This window comes from Leuresthes tenuis, unplaced genomic scaffold, assembly GCF_036924035.1.
Source record: "Leuresthes tenuis unplaced genomic scaffold, fLeuTen1.0.hap1 SCAF_19, whole genome shotgun sequence".
NCBI lineage: Eukaryota > Metazoa > Chordata > Actinopteri > Atheriniformes > Atherinopsidae > Leuresthes > Leuresthes tenuis.
In genome coordinates this window covers 14,965,775-14,984,834 of record NW_027325373.1, presented here as the reverse complement: position 1 = coordinate 14,984,834, position 19,060 = coordinate 14,965,775, and the positions used below count along the sequence as shown (strand labels likewise).

Genomic DNA, 19,060 nt, shown 5'->3' with positions numbered 1-19,060 from the left:
GCAACTCTTAATTATTGAGGGCACATTCTTACATAAAATAATGTTCAAATGCAATGAATGCGAAGGTAGTCATTTATTTCACAGAATGCCAATTTGGTTAGATAGTTTCTCAAAAAGGTACACTAGTGAAGCTTTAATCAAGTTTTTGGACCTAAGATAATTCAACGTGTCTATACTTTGTTCACATATGGTCCATTCATTGTTATCAAAATGCTGCAGTTGCGGCAAAAAATAGTTTTTCTATTTCATGCAGATACTTTATGAAATTCCCTAAATTGTCTGTGTTCAAGTTGTATATTTGTGTTACTAATTAAATGTGTTATCATTATTTTTGCAATTATCATTTCCATTGTTTACCTGTTTGTAGTTTATAACTACAATTTCAGCAGGCTTCTTTTCTTTTTATAACACCAATTTGACATAATTGAAATCTGTCAGGATCTGAAAGGATTTTCCATGAATTCTGAATCGACAGTACCATGCACGTGCAGTTTATGTCCTAAATGTGTGCATTTCCTTTTGTGACCCCTTATGACTGTCAGCTGCAGTACCACCTCCACACCTTTAGGTGTCTCTATGTGTGCTTGTTTGAGTTGGACATCTGCTAATTACGCGAGATTTGTGTCCGCACAGAAACATGGCGGCATTCAAGAGAAAACGTGGAGGAGAGGGACCAGTTGACAAAAAGGCAAAAAAGGTTAAATTTGTTGCAGATGGAGGCGATAGCGTGGTTGATGTTAAAAATGAGACGATACATGAAGTTACAGTCCCAGTACCGGTTTCGTTGGTAAGTGCTCAAGCTTGTTATTAGCTAATTAGCAAGCAGTAGTTCACAAATACAGACAGGGTTTATTTTAAATGTGTTTATGGCATTGTTTAACTAAAGTGAAACACGCAATTTTACTGCTGCTGGTTTTATGTACTGTATAATTTATTGTGTGACGTGGTGAAGAGTAAAAAGTTCGCAGTCCACCACAGAAATTCAAAATAAGTCCTTTTAAAAACGAGCTTTTCTCTCCATTTCTAGGCTGTTTTAAAAAAAGAAAAGAAAAGAAATATACTCAACTTGAATAATGGGAGCATGTTTTATACTACACAGCAACGAGTGTGTTGTGGTTTGGTTGGACGTTATGAGATTATCTGTCCTGAACAGGGTAAATGGACCAACAAGGAAAGGGTTCTCATCTTCTCCTCAAGAGGAATCAACTTCAGAACAAGACACTTGATGCAGGATCTGAGGACAATGATGCCTCATTCTAAAGCAGGTAAGCATTCACATGGAGTTCTCTTCTGTACACGAATCTGTACGGACAGCTAATGGTTTATGGGACTGAATTGTAACAGTGATCTTGTATGTTCAGATACAAAGATGGACAGGAAGGACAAGTTGTTTGTCGTTAACGAGGTGCGTGTTGTCATTTTTAGGATCACCCTTAAGTAATAAATTTTTACGTTTCAAAGCTAGAGATGGTGTTTTATTTTGTGATGTTTTCTTTTGTAGGTGTGCGAAATCAAGAACTGCAACAAATGCATCTTCTTTGAAGCCAAGAAGAAGCAGGACCTCTACATGTGGTTGGTGTTTGATCTGTTTAAGCCTTATTTAGTGTTCAAAAGCAAATACGGCTGTCATTGAATTACGCTCTTACCCTGTAGGATCTCAAACTGCCCTCATGGACCCTCTGCAAAGTTTTTGGTTCAGAACAGTAAGTCGCTTCTCTTTTGTAGTCTGTATATTCTCAACTGTGCAGATTGCCGATCATATCTGTTATGCTGCAGAATGACTATTTATAGTATTTTTTTCTCCCCAACAGTTCATACGCTGGCAGAACTCAAAATGACCGGAAATTGCCTGAAAGGATCCCGACCGCTGCTGTCATTTGATCCTGTAGGTGGCACACAACTGCAAAGCTTGGGGAACAGAATGTTATATGAAAAGTTGCTCTAAGGTTATTCTTATCACCAAGGCTTTTATCATAAGGATTTGTTGTCAGAAACTGTGGAAAACAAGCACTTTAACTTGACTTAGGCCCAGGTGACTGTTTGCTTCCTTCAGCGTCCCTCCTCTGATAGTAACTTTATCAGGAGCTCCAGCTGTCTTGTCTTTCTTTCATACGGTTTGAAACCATGGTAATCAAGGCAGTATGGGACAGTATACAACTTTTAGCTGTTATTTCTAAAGTGAATTGTGTCCCGCTTTATTTGTCTCGTTTGAAGTCATAGAAACCTTCGGTCTTTGATATGTGATCTGAGGGATGAGCCGTCCTGTTTTATTGTTTAACTTGTGAACTGAAATCAAATCATCTCTTATTTCCTCCTACAGAAATTTGACCAGGAGCCACAGTACGCCTTACTGAAAGAGCTCTTCATCCAGGTATAATTTCAGTTTACGCAGTGTTCAAAGGGAGGGAACATAAATGAAGATTAATTTTTAATCTGAACGAAATTTCTATTGTTGATATTGCTTGTAAATATCATACAGCCCTTATGGCTTTCTCTCTCGATTCCAATCTGTCCTCTGTGCTGAATTTTGCTGCCGGAGAATCTGTGAGTTTCCCCCGCTGTGGGACAAATGAAGGTTTATCTCATCTTAAACTTGACCATGACAGTCACCAACATCTTTGTGTGATGCTGGTTCAGACTAAATAACAAGTACTGACTCTTTGCATGAATGAGCAGAGTGAACTTTGAACATGACAAATTTAGGTTTTACTTAAGTGTCTTTTTTCAGTGTAAAATAAGTAACTATCAGGTTCTCTTATTGTAGACATTTTCCACTCCCCGCTACCATCCAAAAAGTCAGCCCTTTGTGGACCACGTCTTCACATTCACCATCGCAGACAACAGGATATGGTTTAGAAACTACCAGGTAATGTTTCACCACAGTTTTAGCTAGTATTTTTTTTATTTTATTTATCATAGTATGTTTCTATAATAATTTCTCTCTCCATGTTCAGATAATTGAGGAGGATGCCTCACTGGTGGAGATTGGGCCTCGATTTGTTCTTAACCTTATGAAGATCTTTCAGGGAAGCTTTGGAGGGCCCACGCTCTATGAAAACCCTGACTTTCAGTCTCCTAACCTGGTAAAAGTCCATTGTTTGTTGACATTTCTAAGCACAATTTTACGGAATTGCGTTAAATGGCTGTGATTTCCTGCTGAATGTTGCTGGACTTTGGAATTCATTCCACCAGCGAAGATTTCAACGTCACAGTCATGGCAGATCGTTCCCATGCGACAATAAAACCTTCCAAGAGCAAAGTGATTACCACAGTAGAGATTGGGACGGTGAAGATCTACCAATATAGTAACCGAAATTTGCCCAGAATGGTTTAAAGCTTATTGAAACCAACAGTCGGGAGTGATGTGGGAAGAAGAATTTACAAATCAGCCCATATCTAAAATGAATGCCACAATAAGCATATTCTGTCTTACATTTCCTAATTACATCGGCCATCTTTCTTTTTCTACACCTACAGCATAGACGAGAGCTCCGACTGGCTGCAGCAGCCAAAGTGCGCGAGAAGCAGATGGTGAAGGAGCTACAGAAGATGAAGAGGGCAGATGCCAAGGAGAACTTGGACAAAGATGTTACAGCTGATGTCTTCGTCACCCCGGCTGAGGAGAAGCCTGTTCACATCCAGACGGAAGCGCCCGAGCCAAAAGTGATGAAGAAGAAGAACAAACACAAAGCTTTCAAAAGACAAAGGATGCAGAGGGCACGGAGATAACTGCATGGACTCGATTAAGTTGAGTCACAGCTGCCACCATTCAGTTGTTTTTCCATGAAAACGTTGGGATGCAACGTTATGAGTTTTTTTTATTTTTTTGTTTTTATGGGCTTCTTGTGACATATCGCATAAGCATCCCTTAATAATCCTAAAGAAATGTTTGTATTGTGTTAAATTACTTTTGCCATAATTTGTGGACTGACCATGTTTATTCCCATCAGGAGGAATGTGCAGATGGTAACTGGACAGAAAAGTCTTTAATTTTACAGTAGTGAAACAACATTTGCCAGAATATTCCATTAAAAAAAACTTGGCCTGAGTGCAGAAATAAAACGATTCAGCCGGCTGTCAGTATCATTTTAAGTACTTTCCACTCAAAAGGCTGTGCAGGTTGTCACTAGACAAATTCAGCATGAGAAATCAGGTCTGTAGATAAAAGACTTACCAGAAAACTGTCTCACAAAAAAAAGTTCTGTATACAGAGTAATCTTGGTTACAGCTATATTAGTAACACGTTCACTCAAATTCACTGTCGACGCTGACGCGGCGACTTCTGACTCGATAACCAGGGTCTCCATAGTAACCGACAACAAAGTAACTGCGCAGTCACTGAACTCAGAACTTGGGAGTCTGACAGATCAAACCGGTGACATATTCGCCCAAATGTGTTAGAAAAATGGTGAACCTGCTCAGTTTGCTAACTCCGTTAAATCTTTCCTTTGTGATCGATAAGTAGTGGTTATTTGTCCTCAAGACTGAAGGGCTAAATGAGCGGAACTACTAAAGAAAAGGTGCACCTTACCTTTGCAAAATCTAGGATTATGATCCAAAGGTGGGAAAAGGGTCCAAATCATAGTTTTATGAAAGCATCCTAAGATTTCAGTGCAAATTTAAACTTGCTGTCATCATAAAAAGCCAAAGGCAGCGTCGGAGTGTGTCGGTGAGGCAGAAAAACAGGGCTAAGTTAATCTCGGGTGTTGATATTCATGTTCTACAATATCCCCACATAACCAACAAGAAAACCACTTTCCGTAAGGTTAAACCTTACTTGGAGATGGGCCCGTTTCATACCTGAAACCGCAACATTTTTCCAGCCGCGTCTATCTGACCTCACTGCTTAGCTTCTCATTAGCAACCGGCCACCACTGATGCTAAGGTGCACATTTAAAGTCAAACTGAACGGGCTGTCCTCATTCCTCTTCCACGTCTTCATCGGGGCAGCAATAATATTCCACGAAGCAGATCTGTCCGTCGTCGTTCCTGACCAGGTACTGCAGGGAGAGGAAGCCCCTGTTGTCCGTCCTCACGGAGACTTTGCAGGACAAAGCCAAGGCTTTGGTGGATGGTTTGAGCAGGGACATCTTGTATCTGTCACAGGTGAAGGAAAGAAAGTGCAGAGCTTCAATAAAAGTCATTGGAAGCTGATTTTGGCTGGAAGATATTTTGACAAAAATATTAGGAAAGGTAACTGTGTAATATTACTAATGGCTGCATGTAATTGAGGTTTTTCAGTCCTCAGCTGCTCAGATTCACGAGGCTCTGAGCATTTGAACTGTCTATGGTTTAATGTGTAGGAAGAAGTGATCTCTGGTGGCTTAGAATATAAACTGCAACCCCTACCTCCCCTACCCCATCAAATCATGCAAGAAAGTCAAACTTCTGGAGCCTGTGTTTGGTTTGTCCCTTCTGGGCTACTGTAGGGTCATGGTGATGGATTGTCTATGGGCATTATTGTGTGTTTTGTGTCAACAGATTGTTCTAAAATAATGAAAACACAACAGCTCTTACTTGCACATGATTCTACACAAATGGAAACGTTGCTATGGATGCTGGATGTTGCATTTGTACCGACAGACAAAAAAATGTTTCCTGTTTTTTCTTTCCATGACAAGTAAAACGTCCCTTGTTAACAAGGTCTTTAACAAATGGCAGCATCATTTCAAATATTTTTGATTGTCAGCAATTAGAGATTAGTGTAAACCGGTCCAAGGAGTTAAAGGCAACTGACTCCACAAAGCTAATTTGATTATAGCTGATTTCAGTCGGACACACGTTTAAATCCATTTTTAAAGTTCTGTTTTAGTCAGACTTAACTTATTTTTTTCCTCGTGTCATGTAAGTGAGCTCAGTGTCCACTGGGGCTAAAGTTGGATTAATAAACACATATTGTTGTCCCAAAAAGCAGCAATACGCACAACCTCAAAACTGTAGTCACATGACAGTCGAAAATGCCCTTAAGAAGCTCTGATGTGGATTATATCTAACAAACGGTTCATCCAGCAACACACAAGAGATGGAACTAAACGATCATCTGTCCTGGGACCAGCTCGTAGTCACGCTGCAGCCAACCATCGGACAGCTGAGGCTGGGACAGAGTGGTGCAGAGCAGTGTAAATGCTATGAATACAGCTTTGAAGCAGTATTTTGAAAAGGGTGCATGTAGGCTTATTGGATGTTGCCACTTTGATGTCATTCGCTGGTTTGTTGACTGATGTTGACATTTAAAAAACATTTTTTTTAAAAACTGTTGAAATTAGTGCAGTTATTTTATAGGAACACGTTTATGGAGGACTGAAACTGACATAATCCTGAAATGAATGCAAAAATATAAAAATCACTTTTTTTTACTTTTTTTTTTTACTTTAGTTACTAAAGTTACTAGCACTCACCTGTTGATTTGTGTCTTGGTGCATCGGAACAGCTCCATCATGTCCGAGTCTTTGGAATAATCATAATGGGCGTTTCCAGAGTTCCCAAATGTAGACAATCTGAAGAGTTCGACAATTCAAACAACAATACATCAATACATAAGTTATTACAAAGCATCTACGATCAGCACAATTCAAGAATTAAACGCTTGTATTGCAATGGGTGTGGAGGAGGAAGAAGTGATGATACAGGTAATGAAGGAAAAAAGATCAGACTCTATGACAAATCCCAGCAGATATAATAAAAAGCAACACACTTTGCTACAATAACATGCAAGTGCTGAATTTAAGTCATCTCACTTCTCTCCTCTTGAAAGACAACAAAGCAACTACTGAAATAGGGGAAATGCAGTTCTTTTGAATTTCAGCAGCTGAATTATGCACTCCGTGTACTTTTAGAGGAAATAGTGTGACAGCCCACCTGAAGTACGGCTGGCTGGGGGACATGGTGATCTGTAGCACCTCACTGGTCATGTCCAGTTCAGAGAAGGCTTCCTTCAGACTCTCAGACTGCAGGATCACCTTTTAAACGAGCCACAGAAACAGCACATGAGTTGCAATAAGTTATATTTACTGTTTTTCTAACTGCACTTATACTTGCATATATTCCTATAAATGAGTCATGGTAACCTATAGAGGAGCTGTATTTTATCTGTTCACAGGAGAGTGGTTCATATTTAACTGTTGATTTATTTTTTAGTAATCCAGTTTCAATCAATGATACAAGTGCAGTGTACCTTGTTGGTGACGTTCGTGCTGCAGAACTCAAAGTCAATGAGCTCCTCTGGTTCTTGTGTGTTAATCTTGCAAACGGTCACGACACCACCCTCCTCCAGGAACAGCGTCAGAGGATAACCATATCCTCTGTAGCACATCCGCAAGGCTGTGGATACTCCTGCAACATCATATGAGTGTGGTTAAGCTTTTACTTTGTGCCCATCTTCTAATAAAAGTTTCATTCAATTGTTACCTGCGACTATGCTTCCTCCAAAGATATTGAGACAGTCCAGAAGAACAGTGAGGTTGATCTGAAAACCCACCAAATCTTCCTTTATGGTGAACTCTTGGAAGATTTCTGCCTGGAATAGTACGAAATCATTTAGTTCAGGTAGGTTAAATGCAGTGGATACATTTAACAGTTAGTTGGGGGGGGGGTAACCACAGATAACCACACCTGGATGAATGCATTGGCTTGCAAACATTTACAGTCCTCCACGGTGACCTTCAGGCCGTTGGGTGTGGCTGTGAAGATGGCATGGTCCTTGAAGGTGATGGCTTTCAGTATGTTGGAGAGGTTGCGAGCATTATCCAAACTGGCAACTAAAACATATTGTTCGTCGTCGCTCTGAGACTGCGTGGACAGAGGCATTGTGGTCCTAAGGTAAGAAAACATAAACAATCAAGAAATATGTTTGTTGGTACTTTGTAAAAAAAAAAAAAAAAAAAAAAGAAAGAAACACGGACAGACAAGAGACAAGAAACAAGAGTTGTTTTGCATGACTCTGAGGTCAGTTTTTGTGTCTCCCCTGTGGTGTCACTGGTTTTGCTTCTGCTTGTGTGCAATAGTCATCTCTTAACCATTTTCATTCTGAGTCTCTCTGCGTTTTTTTACTGCCTCTCATTTTAAATAATTTTCCTTGTCTTTGTGAACAGTTTTACATCTTTTTGCACTAAACTATACATTTTGCACTACATTTTCATTGAATTGCATCACTCTCGTGTAATTTTGAGTCTATTTGCAGTCCTTTTCTGCGTCTAATTAGTGGTTTTATTTAAATGTTGCACTATGTATGCTTATGTTTGTCGATTTTGCTCTTACGTGCTTCCGTCTCTCTCAAGTCAAAATGCAACGTTTGCTGATCGTTTGTCTATTTGTATTTTATTCTTGATTTACTTTGCATGTCTTCAAAACATCTTCCTAGAATGTTCTCATGCTTCTTTTAGTAACAATTTTGTGCTCTTTTGTATTAATGGGTTTACAAACGAGTGATAGTGCCCATCACTTCAAACTCCGAGCCAAAAGCCGATACATTCATATAGTTAGCAGCTTTTATCACACCACAGGGGTTTTCATTAAATGAAATATTAAAAATAAAGATAATCAGCATGCATTTGTCATTGTAGCTCTGATATTGTCTGTTTATTCCGAGCGGGTTTATCAAAAAATTACAACAAACGCATGAAAGTGTTTGCTGTTAGTTAGCAACAAATCACCTTGAGTTTAACGCCCTAGGTATTTAAACTGCTGCAAGCTTCAGTGCTATGCTATGAAGACCTTCCATTAATTCAATATTTTACATAATATAGAAACAAAAACTATAATTATATGTCAGTCACTCACAAAGCTGTAATTTAGCAACTCAAATGGTGAGTGTTTTTGAAGAAATGCGCCCGGTGTGAAACAACTTCCGCTTTCTCTTCTTCTACGGAAGTTGTGTTGCGTTCCCTCTACCTCGGAAGTCATCGCTTCAATGCGTCCACATTTAAAACGTTCCTGATTTAGACGACCGGTTTAAGCACTAACAATTTAAAACACAGTAAACATGATGCGTATTATGTTTCTACAACTTTAAACTACTAGTGTTGTAAGAAGCTGCCACATTGGATTCTGATGTTGAGATAAGGGACGTTCCTCAGAATTATTTTTCCAGGAATTCCTGACTTCCGAGTTTAATAAAACGTACCATCGGATTTGAGTGTACATTAAGTTCCAGAGATTTCGTAGAGGAGCTGAAACGCATAAGAAACGTCCTCTTCAAGTCGGCATCTCGTGACAGCGCCTCTTTTTTTCTGATTTGAGTTATAAGGGTAAGACAGTGTACTCTGTTTGATTCTCTGACTTTCTAGATGTTGTCTGGCGTTTGGGTTTCTCATACCGGTTATGCCGGACACCGCACGATGACAGGAAGCTGTTAGCTAACTGGTGGCTATGGGCTTAAAATGTTTATCTAATAAGTAATAATCTATAACTATAAGCTGACAAATAAGTGAAAGCACACAATTGTTAGCCAGACATTACCTCAGAAGGTAATCTATGAAGAGACTAAACTATCACTGAGGCTGTAAAGTAAAGCTTTCTGAACTGACGCCGCATCTTACAACTTGGATTTTCTTGTAGTTTTTTAAAATAGCCACGAAGTCATTGTAACTTTTCAAAAGATTCATCCACTTTTCCACCTTACATTTAGAGTCATACCACAGCAAAAACCAAGTAAAAAAGCTTATGTATGCGAAGCTTACAGAAAACGACCTTTTTTGTTGGAAGAGACTGCAATTAGTCTGTCATTTAAATGGCTGCAAGTTGATTATCAGTTCATCATTGTCTCCTGAGTCCAGATAATAATCATCTGAGCTGACATCACACACATATAGAGACAATACATGAGTCATACAATTCTACAGATATATGTTGGATGTTTGTGTTCGTGATTACAATCCTGGGTTTATCATAAATCTCATATAGGTGACTCTCATTTTGTTTTCTTGTTGCAGTGTCTGCATCAGTTCTCCAAAGTGAACATCCTATTTTTGCTTTTTGAAAATAATCTCCTCTGGTCAATATCAGGCCTTCTGGCTTTATTCTGGTCATTCGAACTCTTATTGTGGTTTCTGTGTTGCTAAATCATCCACAACCAGTTTGGCTCATTCATTGATTACTCACCATGACACGAGAGCGTGACGACAAACAAACCCATGCTGCAACTTTCCTGTAAAATCATTTACCATCACAGTGTCCTGGCCACATGACTCTGGTCCATATACTTAATACAGCATTAATGACATTTGTTATCAAGAGGTTTCTTATTTTTAATAATTTATTCTTTTTAATCATTTGTTCTATACTTTCTACTTGCTAAAGTATAGGGTGTCCATATTTACAACTGAGTCTTGTCCTTTTAAAGGATCTATGTAAACATAATTCATGATCAATTACTGAGAGAAATTACATGTTACTACTTCTTTTTTTCTTTTTTTTTTAAATGAATATTTGTCTTCATTCTGTACTTCAGGTTCTTTGTTTTGGAAGACCTGTCTGAGCCACAGCCATGGTGTGCATTCCCTGCATTGTGATTCCAGTCCTGTTGTGGGTCTACAAGAGGTTCCTGGAGCCTATCCTCTATCCCATCATTTCACCCTTCATTAACACATTCTGGACCAAAAAAGCGGTGCAGAATACTGACACGAGTGATCAGAAAGTCGGTGAAAAGAGTAATGGGACTTGCAATGTAAGCTTAAGACAAATGACTTGTTTTATCGGACAGCTTATGTACTGAAACCTCTTCTATTTCCTCTCTTTTATTAATAATTTCTGCACACCTTGTTGTTGCATTGTATCAGTTGAATTATATTTTGATCAGAGCACTTCCATCGATTAGCCAAAGCAGTCCTTGTTCTCTGTATGTTCTTATGAGACGGCGCCCTATAGGAGTATCACACAAACAGCAGGAATGGAAACAGCAGTTTATATGCAGAGTTGACATTTTATGATTGTTATTGTTTATTACTGCTTTAAAAGAAATTTCTCTCTCGTGTTTTTCAGTCTGAAAGCAACGGTGAGGCCACTGCTAATGGATCTGCTATGGCAGCGGACAAGAAGACTGACTGACACCTCTAAACGTTTGTAATGCAGCAGAAGCAGTGTAAATATCCCACAGATATGATATAGATAGACTATTAATTAACTTATCAGTCTTCTGCAAATGGAGTGGTTTTGATAACCTTCGAAAGGGGTTTGAAGCGTGTTTTTTTTTTTTTTTTTTTTAATTTAAATTTTCTATCATATTGTTGATGCATTTTTCTTGTCAATGACCTTTAGTGTATTTAATTTTTCAGTCTTAATGAAACAGAACTTATAAGTCAAGCTTGCATATTGAAATAAATAAAGAACCTTTAAAATGGAGACATCTTTATCACTTCTATAGAAGCTTTACAGGCCACTGCAGCTAGTGTGAGCGGTTCACGCTGTTAGTTTTTATCGTGTGATCTTATAACTATCATATAATATGATATTTCTGTGAACTGAAGATTGATAATTGTCCCAGATTTCATTTCTGCCATAATATGTAAAAGATGTTTGTGTTCATTTTTGACAAGTAAGAAAATAAAAAAGAATCATTCAGACTTTTGCTCACACCTTCAGTCAAAACCATTACATCCATTAAATATTGTATATCCTTCAGAGAACTTCCTATTCACATCATTTAAACCAGGACTCTTTCATTTCACAGCAGTATACTTTTGTGGACAAGTAAGTTATCGATTTGTGATTAAATGCAGGAAAGGAAATAACCGATAAATGATTATTTGAATGAAGCTCAACTGACATTAAATTAAAGTACTTTAATTACAAAAGACTGACTGTGATCATATTTGGGGAAAGAAATTATGAACTTGGGGGATTCAGAGGAAAAACAATATTCTATTGAATTTAATCATAAAAATGGTCTGATTTTGTCCTTTAGTTGCTACGCTCATCCTCATTGTGGTTTAATTTATGATTTCATAGTGAAAGTGGCTTGGAAATTGATTTAAACATTTTTTTATTTTTTAAGCAGAAAGTTACTGTCAAATTTCTGACAGTAATGTTGAAGACACCCACGTAAATAGAAATATATATCTCAAGAATGTTTCTACAAATAAAGTGCTTGTCTCAGTTGGATTGAAAAAATAAACGTATCCATGCATATATTTATTTTCACTCAACTCAAGTAGTTGTGGTGTCTCTGCAGAACACATTAGAAAACTTAAAGTGAAAATGCCAGCTGAATCTATAGTAAGACCTCGTAAATTCCCCATATCAATCAAATATTTGCATAACTGTTGGTTTTCATTGAAGGATATTTCACTAATTAATTTTGTAAGCCTTATAGAGCTCTGAGATAATTCATATGCCACTTTTAGACACTGCTTTATTTATATCTTGTGTAAAACAGTGGACCTGAAATTAATTATCTTACTTTTCTGTATGAATTAAATTTTCAAGCTTATTTGAAGACTAGCGTGATACACCAATAGGTGACCTCTTTTCCTGGTGCGTTCATGTTTCCTCGGAAGAAGGATGTTGAATGTTGGTTCGCATTGAAGAAATACATTTTATCTGAGTGGCTTGTTGTATGCCATTATTAGCTGCTGTTAGTTAGGCTGTTATAACTATGCATCTTTTTAGGTATTTTTCCCATGGAAGCAACATAAACAAATGTTGACAGATTGTAGTTGGGCAGGGTGTAACTGGCTTAAGGTAGAAGTGGATGGAACTGCTAAATAGCTGTATATAACTACAGTTTCAGCAGTTAGTGTTGTTAACATTCCACCAAGTTTTAAATAAATGTCTTCCCTGAAAATTCGGAATTTACAATTTTACAGTTGAAATGCAACAAATCTTAAACGTCACGCACGTAGTCAACGCTTACATGTCGTCATTACGCAAGGCGTATCGACGTGGAAAACATGGAGGAAAGGAGTATGTAGAGTGAACTTAGCTGACTGAATTACACCCCAATTTCAAGTATTTGTTCTTTTTAATTGACGCTTGGCTAACAACCCGGACAAAACGGCTAATTAGCGGGAAGGGGAAAAAAACAGTTGCCTAATATCGGATCTGGGAACCAACAGAGCCAAGGAAATTGCGAGAATCATTTATGACAGGTAAGCCGAGCCGTCAGCTGATTGCAAACAAGCGATGGACGTTAGCTGCTTTTTGGATAAGATATTAACAACCGTTTTACCGGTAACGGTCCGGAGTCCGATATTTACCTTGTTGGGATTCTATATTATTTTGGGTAAGTCCGTTTAATGCAAAACCTGACGGGAAGCAGTCTAGTTTCTCTTACCTTGAAACCTATGTTAGATAGCTAACGTCATGCATGCTTAAGTTAAAAGCAGTAACATGTTAATTAATACCGTGAGCGAATATAGTTAAAGACTCAATAGACTGTACATTCGATTTGAACACACGTTCACTGGCAACCGTAAAAGCATGAAAAAGAACAGGAAATGTATATCTTCCTGCTAGCCCCACTTTTTATTGACTATTATATGAAAAGTACACGCCATGACCTATCGTTCACCTCCACCGATCAGGCTGTTGGGGTTGGCTACACCTGTATGCATAAGGTGTGTCATTTAAAGAAAAGAAAATACATCCTGGTAATTCAGGAGTCAACTTTATCTCGCAGGGATGTCCTGTTCTTCAAGTTGATGTGTGCACGTGTATGAAACTTGTCAAGAGTTGTTGACAAGTGCCAAATTGTGATGGCTTGACCGTTGGGTTATAGCATTTTCACAGTTGCTGTTGTACTGGGATGTTCTTGGTCTTCAGCGGTCAAATTAGTCCACAAAGGAGAAACAGAAATGTCAGGACACACACTGAATTAGAGATTGCTGAATACAAGGCTGGGAGCCCATCCCAACCCATTTCCACTGCTGCACACCTACGATAGTCAAATGAGCAGTAGAACTGGACCACAAAGTAATGTAAGAAGGTGGCTTGGTCTGATGAATCATGCATACTCTATGCACGGCCAAGTCTGTGTGCTGTGCTCATTTGGAGAAGACGGCTCCAGGTTGCACAAATGTAAATCTGCAAGTGAAGTGTGATGCTTTGGGCAGTTTTCTGTGGGGAAACCTTGGGTTCTGCCATTCATGTGGATGTTACTGTGACATGTACCGCTTACCTAAACGTTGCTGCTGACCATGTATACCCCTTCATGGCTTGGTGCCAGATACCACAGCATACCTTCATGAGTCTCATGGAGTCCATGTTTTGATGTTTCAGGATGGTTTTGCTTGAAAATAGGGACTTACTCAATATTTGCTGTATGGTCATAATGTTATGGCTGATCAATGCATATGTCTCTTTCTTGTTCAAATCAAGCTTTTTTATTCAATAATACTGGAATTTAACTGTGAGTGCCTTTTGTTGGCACATATTTAGATTTCAGTGCAGATGAGTAAAGCTGTTATCCACTCTCACAGAAAGGTCCTTATTGAGCTTTGCAAAGTGACTTCAGGAACTTTGTGGCATGTTTACTTCCCATGTGCTATGACTCCAAAGATGAATGCATTTTTTTTTTCTTTGCACTAGGATTTGGCATGTGCCTGGTGAATAAGAAGTGAAGAGTGGCAGGTCTGGCTGAAAGGAGCCGGCAAAGATGGGAGCCAACACCAGCCAGGTCAGTGACCTGTCTGACAACCCCAGCCTCAAGGCCCTGGTGGGCACGGAGTCCATATCTGAGAATGACCCATTTTGGAATCAGCTCATCTCCTTCACCTTTATCAGTCCCACCAGCAGGTAGGCGCATCATTCTTGATGGTAATCAAATAATGTGCCAACATGTTGCTGCTTTATTCCTTAACCTACCCACTATTACCCATCCTCCTATCCGTGAAGCAAGAATGCAACGGAAAAGCAGTTTACACCCCACTAGTTGGTTCTCCTAATTAATCTATTAGTTTACACGTTCTGAAAAATAAGCCATGCGTTGAGAGCCCGAAAGAAAGTTCGCATTTTCACCTTGTATTAAAGATTTTATGTTTAGCCTGTTTATCTCCAAGGCTCCGATTACTTCCACATCACTAACAACGAGCTTAACTGCCAGTCAGAGTGTTGTATTAAATCTTCACACTTCAAACAGAGACAAAACAAAAGGACGTTTGGAAAAGAAAACAAACTTGAGGTCATGAATGACATAATTAACTGCTACATAGTTATGGATCTGGTGCCTTAGTAGAGAATTTATCTTCTATAAATGCCTTTCATTTGCAGGGCTGGTGAGTTTAAAAACACAGATAACAAAGTCTGGAGAGACTTATCTGAAAATGTCTTCTATTTTTTAATTAAAATCTGCTCTGGTGTTTGGCACCCTGTCAAACAAACATGAGAGCCCTTTAAGTTTCCCATCCAGGATGTAACACTAAACTGTAGAGAGGATGTTTGTAGGGCTCACATGAGTAATAATTTAACAGGGTTACTGTCTTACTCATATGAGGATAGTTAACTTTTAACATTTAGGTCTTCTGTGTCACTCCCTCTTGGAAGTTGGCTGTGACTGCTGTTATATATTAATCTAGCAAAAGCTGTACGATTTCTTGATCTAGTCTCAAGTTAATGTTCAACTGAAACTTTTATTTCATGCCAGCACAATATTGGAAGTTTGGATGTTCTCTGTAATAAGGCAGTTTTGCACAGGAAGTGTGTCTCTTGATGGAAAATGACACTGTTGGTTTGAATGAATGTCGGCTTTATTCAAACCTTTTGAGTCAATTTACCTCATCGATATCTTGCCAATTCACAACAAAAGCCATCTCAAGGCACTTTAAAGAGAAAGTAAGCAAGTTTAATGCAGTCAGATTAGAATCTGTCCGATTCAATGCAGTCACAATCCGCTTCTCTGCAATCTCTTCATTTTTTGTGCCGGTTCATAAAAAGTTGCCTCGCTAAGGAATCCAGCAGATAGCAGCAAATCTTAAATTCAATTGTAGCTCCTAAATCACCACAGTGATATGTACGGCATCAATTGTCTCATGACAAAGTATCTCCGTCTGAGTTTTAATGTCACTCAGTTATCCCTGCCTGTTCTGCCTCTTTGGAACGGTTAAGGAAGGGATTTTTCACCTATGATCATAATTGACGCCTGAAGGGGAAATGAACAAAAATGACTGGCATTCCCCTGCAACATATTCGAGTCTGGCATGATGGCACATGACAGAACTGCCCTCCGGAAAGCTGAACGGATTCTAAACGTGGCTCGAATGAAAATTGAAGTATAATGAAGTATATGGCATGCAGTCACGCATGCATCGTACTTGAAAAGGAATGTTTTTTTTCTTTTCTTTTTTCTGCTTTTTTTTTTTTTTGCATTGCAAAGCACCAAATATTATGCATGTAGTCTGGCATGGTCACAGAGTGCAGACACAAGCGTATCTATTCCATTTGAACTCGTATGTATTAGGCTTGTTATTCTGTCTTCATCACTGGTTGTTTTTCTGTTTCACAGTGGAGACTCTAAGTTACTTGAAGAGGCTGTCATTCCCCTGGCCAAGACGCTCAGTATGTTGGCTGTTTGCCTCTTGATTTTTTTCCCTGAACAGTACATTAGCTCAGTGCATAATTGTACTAACCACATTATGAATCTTGGTGGTTTCTGTGTTCCTGACATGTTGGTGACAATTACATTTTCTCTCTTGTTTTTTTTTCCAAGTCGAGAATAATCCCAGAACGGGGAACTTTGGCGCTCTTGTGAGAATTTTTCTGGGAAGAACCAAAGAGCTGAAAATCTCGACAGAATGCCAAGAGTGAGTATGAGAATGAACTCAGAGGATAGTGCTCGTGATGACAGACTCACTGCAGGCCATTTATTGTTTGATTATCTGGAGACGGGTTTTTTTATTTTTTAAATAGGGACAAACAGTGAAGTTTTAGAAATACAAATGAATATGATTCTTACCCAAACTTCTGTGTTTTCTTCTATTTTTGCATTCCCGTGCCATTGCGAATGGGTTGAGGCATAATTCAAGCACATCTTTTTAAGCTGGATAATGTGTTTTCATTTTTTTTTTCTGACAAGCACTAAAGAAAGTCTGCATTTTCTGCAGCCCGTCTTAGAAGTCGTTCCATTTGTTTCGTCACAGTGAAAAGGGATGATTGCAATTCAATCCTCCAGAGATTTAATCGCAGTGTGAGGCCGAACTCTTCCTAATGTGTTCTGCCTGATCCCAGCGCATTTACAGCTTCCATTAACAGCTGTTTTTCCTCTTCCAGATGCGCACATATCTCATTATTGTCTGGTTAAATTAGATAGCACTGCAGCTCTATTTGCATTTTCAGCAGCATACAGATATTGTCGTGTTTTCGGGCAAATTTTTTTTGCTTTGTTGAATAAACAAAAGGCACGAGGCCAGCTTTCACCCAGCAACGTGCTCAGAGTGTCTTTCATTTGTTTCTCTTCCACAGTCAGTTGTTCATCTGGCAGGCTCACAATGCACTGTTCATGATTCGCTGCCTCCTCAAGGTGTTCATCAGAGAGATGAGTGAAGAAGAGCTGCACCAACAGTTCTCCTACCAGGAGAGGGCACCAGGCTACTGTGGAGGTGAGCTCCATCGGACCGATTTGGAATGAGACAGAGCGTCACTGAGAGACTGAAATTTGGCTGTAGATAAGTATGATATAAAGATATCGGCAGTTCAGGAGTCAAAGCCATTATGGCTGGATGAGTCAACTTAAACATTTTTACATCTGAATCCACTCAGCCAACATTTAAATTCTGACAATAAGGAGACATGGATCAAATGTATAAGAATTCTCTGCATTGCTAAAGACAAGAAAGTGGCTTGGATGGAAATAATCATTTGGAGTTATTGTCCTATGCAGCTGGGATGCATTGAAATGATAGGATTTAACAGTTCTAGGTCACATTGTTCCCCTTTCCCATTTGTGAAGCAAATATTAAATCCATTCCATGTTTTTATTAGAGAGCCTACAGTCCCCATTAGCTAATTTCCCTTAATGCTGCGTGATGTGAGAAAAAGAAACAGGGAGGCATTCAGAGGATGGAGAGGGAGGGGGATAGTGGGGACATAAAAATAACAAATACAGACTGGCTATTATCAACAGGGAGTTGCCATATATGTCTCAAAGAATACATTTCTCTTCCTCCCATGTAGAAACGGAGAGTGAGGACCTCCTTGAGGAGCTATTGTCCAACCTTGTTCACCTGATTGTTGAAGTGCCCTTGCTGTGAGTACCTCCTGCGTGTGCATATGAGCATACATGACTACTGTGAGAGTGTGAGGAGGAATGAAAGCCTCAAGCTGTGTTTTGCAAACAGTAAAACAGACCTCCAAGTGTTGTTTGATACACTGTCGCCATGCACTGACTCGTTTCGCGGGGGAAATAAATTGTTCAAGATGACTTCATCACCGAAAATGTCTCCTTTAGTTTTTTTGTCATCGTTTGTTTTCATCTGATGTTTTTTACATGCAGTTTGTATGCGTCGCTATGTTTTGTGCTACCCTTGGCTATTGATCACTTGGTTTGCTAACTAAGAAAAGGTGAAGTCCGCGATGCAACAGGCCCTGGCTGAGGAGGAAAAAGTTCGAAATGGAAGTTTTGGAAGCTTGTCAAGGAGTAGGAGAGGAGAGAACACAACATTTGAAAAATAAACTCAGCCTTTCCTCCCACCGGGTGGTGCGCACATAAATACTCTCTGAATTAATGAGTGAATAGTTCTGTGGGTGGGTGGCTCATCAATGGATGAATTATTTGACTGACAGTCTGTCAGAGAGGCAAAGACATATCTCCCCTGCACTAAACACGAGCTTTTTCGCAGTGTCAAACAAGTTCACTGAAACTGTCTGACATTTGGTATTTCCTTGAAACTGTGTTGTCTTGTTTTTCTGTCTGCTGTGTGTCATTTTTGACATTTTTCTTCTGTTTACCAATCTCTTCCACCGTCTTTCTTACCTCTTTTTTTTTTTGCTCTTGTGTCCAGACATCAAACCCTGGCTCTTGTCTACATGCATTCAGCATTCCAACATTATTCATTGTTTCAAGCTTAAAGACCCCCTGTTTTTCTTCCCTTCACCACTTTGTGGCTGTCGGCCCATTTCCTCTGTACGTGCTCCT

General features: G+C 39.1%; 4 protein-coding genes across 5 annotated transcripts in view; 3 read left to right on the top strand and 1 right to left on the bottom strand.

Moving 5' to 3' along the window:
• Positions 1-548: 548 nt before the first annotated feature.
• On the top strand, positions 549-3,976 carry bxdc2 (brix domain containing 2). The gene is made up of 10 exons (XM_072371651.1): positions 549-787; positions 1,154-1,265; positions 1,362-1,405; positions 1,502-1,572; positions 1,654-1,703; positions 1,812-1,885; positions 2,321-2,371; positions 2,765-2,866; positions 2,955-3,083; positions 3,478-3,976. Exons 1-10 carry the CDS (start codon positions 638-640, stop codon positions 3,727-3,729), a joined length of 1,035 nt encoding a protein of 344 aa, XP_072227752.1. The 5' UTR covers positions 549-637; the 3' UTR covers positions 3,730-3,976.
• rad1 (RAD1 homolog (S. pombe)) lies at positions 3,673-9,053 on the bottom strand. Of its 2 annotated transcripts, none has more exons than XM_072371653.1 (7): positions 9,016-9,053; positions 7,612-7,813; positions 7,408-7,516; positions 7,175-7,332; positions 6,859-6,959; positions 6,399-6,497; positions 3,673-5,097 (listed from the first exon to the last, which is right to left on the bottom strand). In XM_072371653.1, the coding sequence occupies exons 2-7, from the start codon at positions 7,804-7,806 to the stop codon at positions 4,920-4,922; spliced, it is 840 nt and encodes a 279-aa protein (XP_072227754.1). In that variant the 5' UTR covers positions 7,807-7,813; positions 9,016-9,053; the 3' UTR covers positions 3,673-4,919. The 2 variants fall into 2 exon arrangements, with proteins under 2 accessions (XP_072227754.1, XP_072227753.1); XM_072371652.1 differs by lacking the exon at positions 9,016-9,053 and adding an exon at positions 8,779-8,918.
• Positions 9,054-9,101: 48 nt separating this feature from the next.
• LOC140276831 (UPF0729 protein C18orf32 homolog) lies at positions 9,102-11,756 on the top strand. The gene is made up of 3 exons (XM_072371654.1): positions 9,102-9,245; positions 10,448-10,663; positions 10,978-11,756. Exons 2-3 carry the CDS (start codon positions 10,484-10,486, stop codon positions 11,041-11,043), a joined length of 246 nt encoding a protein of 81 aa, XP_072227755.1. The 5' UTR covers positions 9,102-9,245; positions 10,448-10,483; the 3' UTR covers positions 11,044-11,756.
• Positions 11,757-12,863: 1,107 nt separating this feature from the next.
• The window catches only part of dym (dymeclin), a 48,706-nt gene continuing 42,509 nt past the window's right edge, over positions 12,864-19,060 (top strand). The window contains exons 1-6 of the mRNA XM_072371727.1: positions 12,864-13,082; positions 14,521-14,727; positions 16,433-16,485; positions 16,637-16,730; positions 17,389-17,525; positions 18,100-18,172. Of these exons, the coding sequence (XP_072227828.1) occupies positions 14,588-14,727; positions 16,433-16,485; positions 16,637-16,730; positions 17,389-17,525; positions 18,100-18,172 (497 nt within the window). The 5' untranslated portion in view covers positions 12,864-13,082; positions 14,521-14,587. The remainder of the gene's footprint in view (positions 13,083-14,520; positions 14,728-16,432; positions 16,486-16,636; positions 16,731-17,388; positions 17,526-18,099; positions 18,173-19,060) is intronic.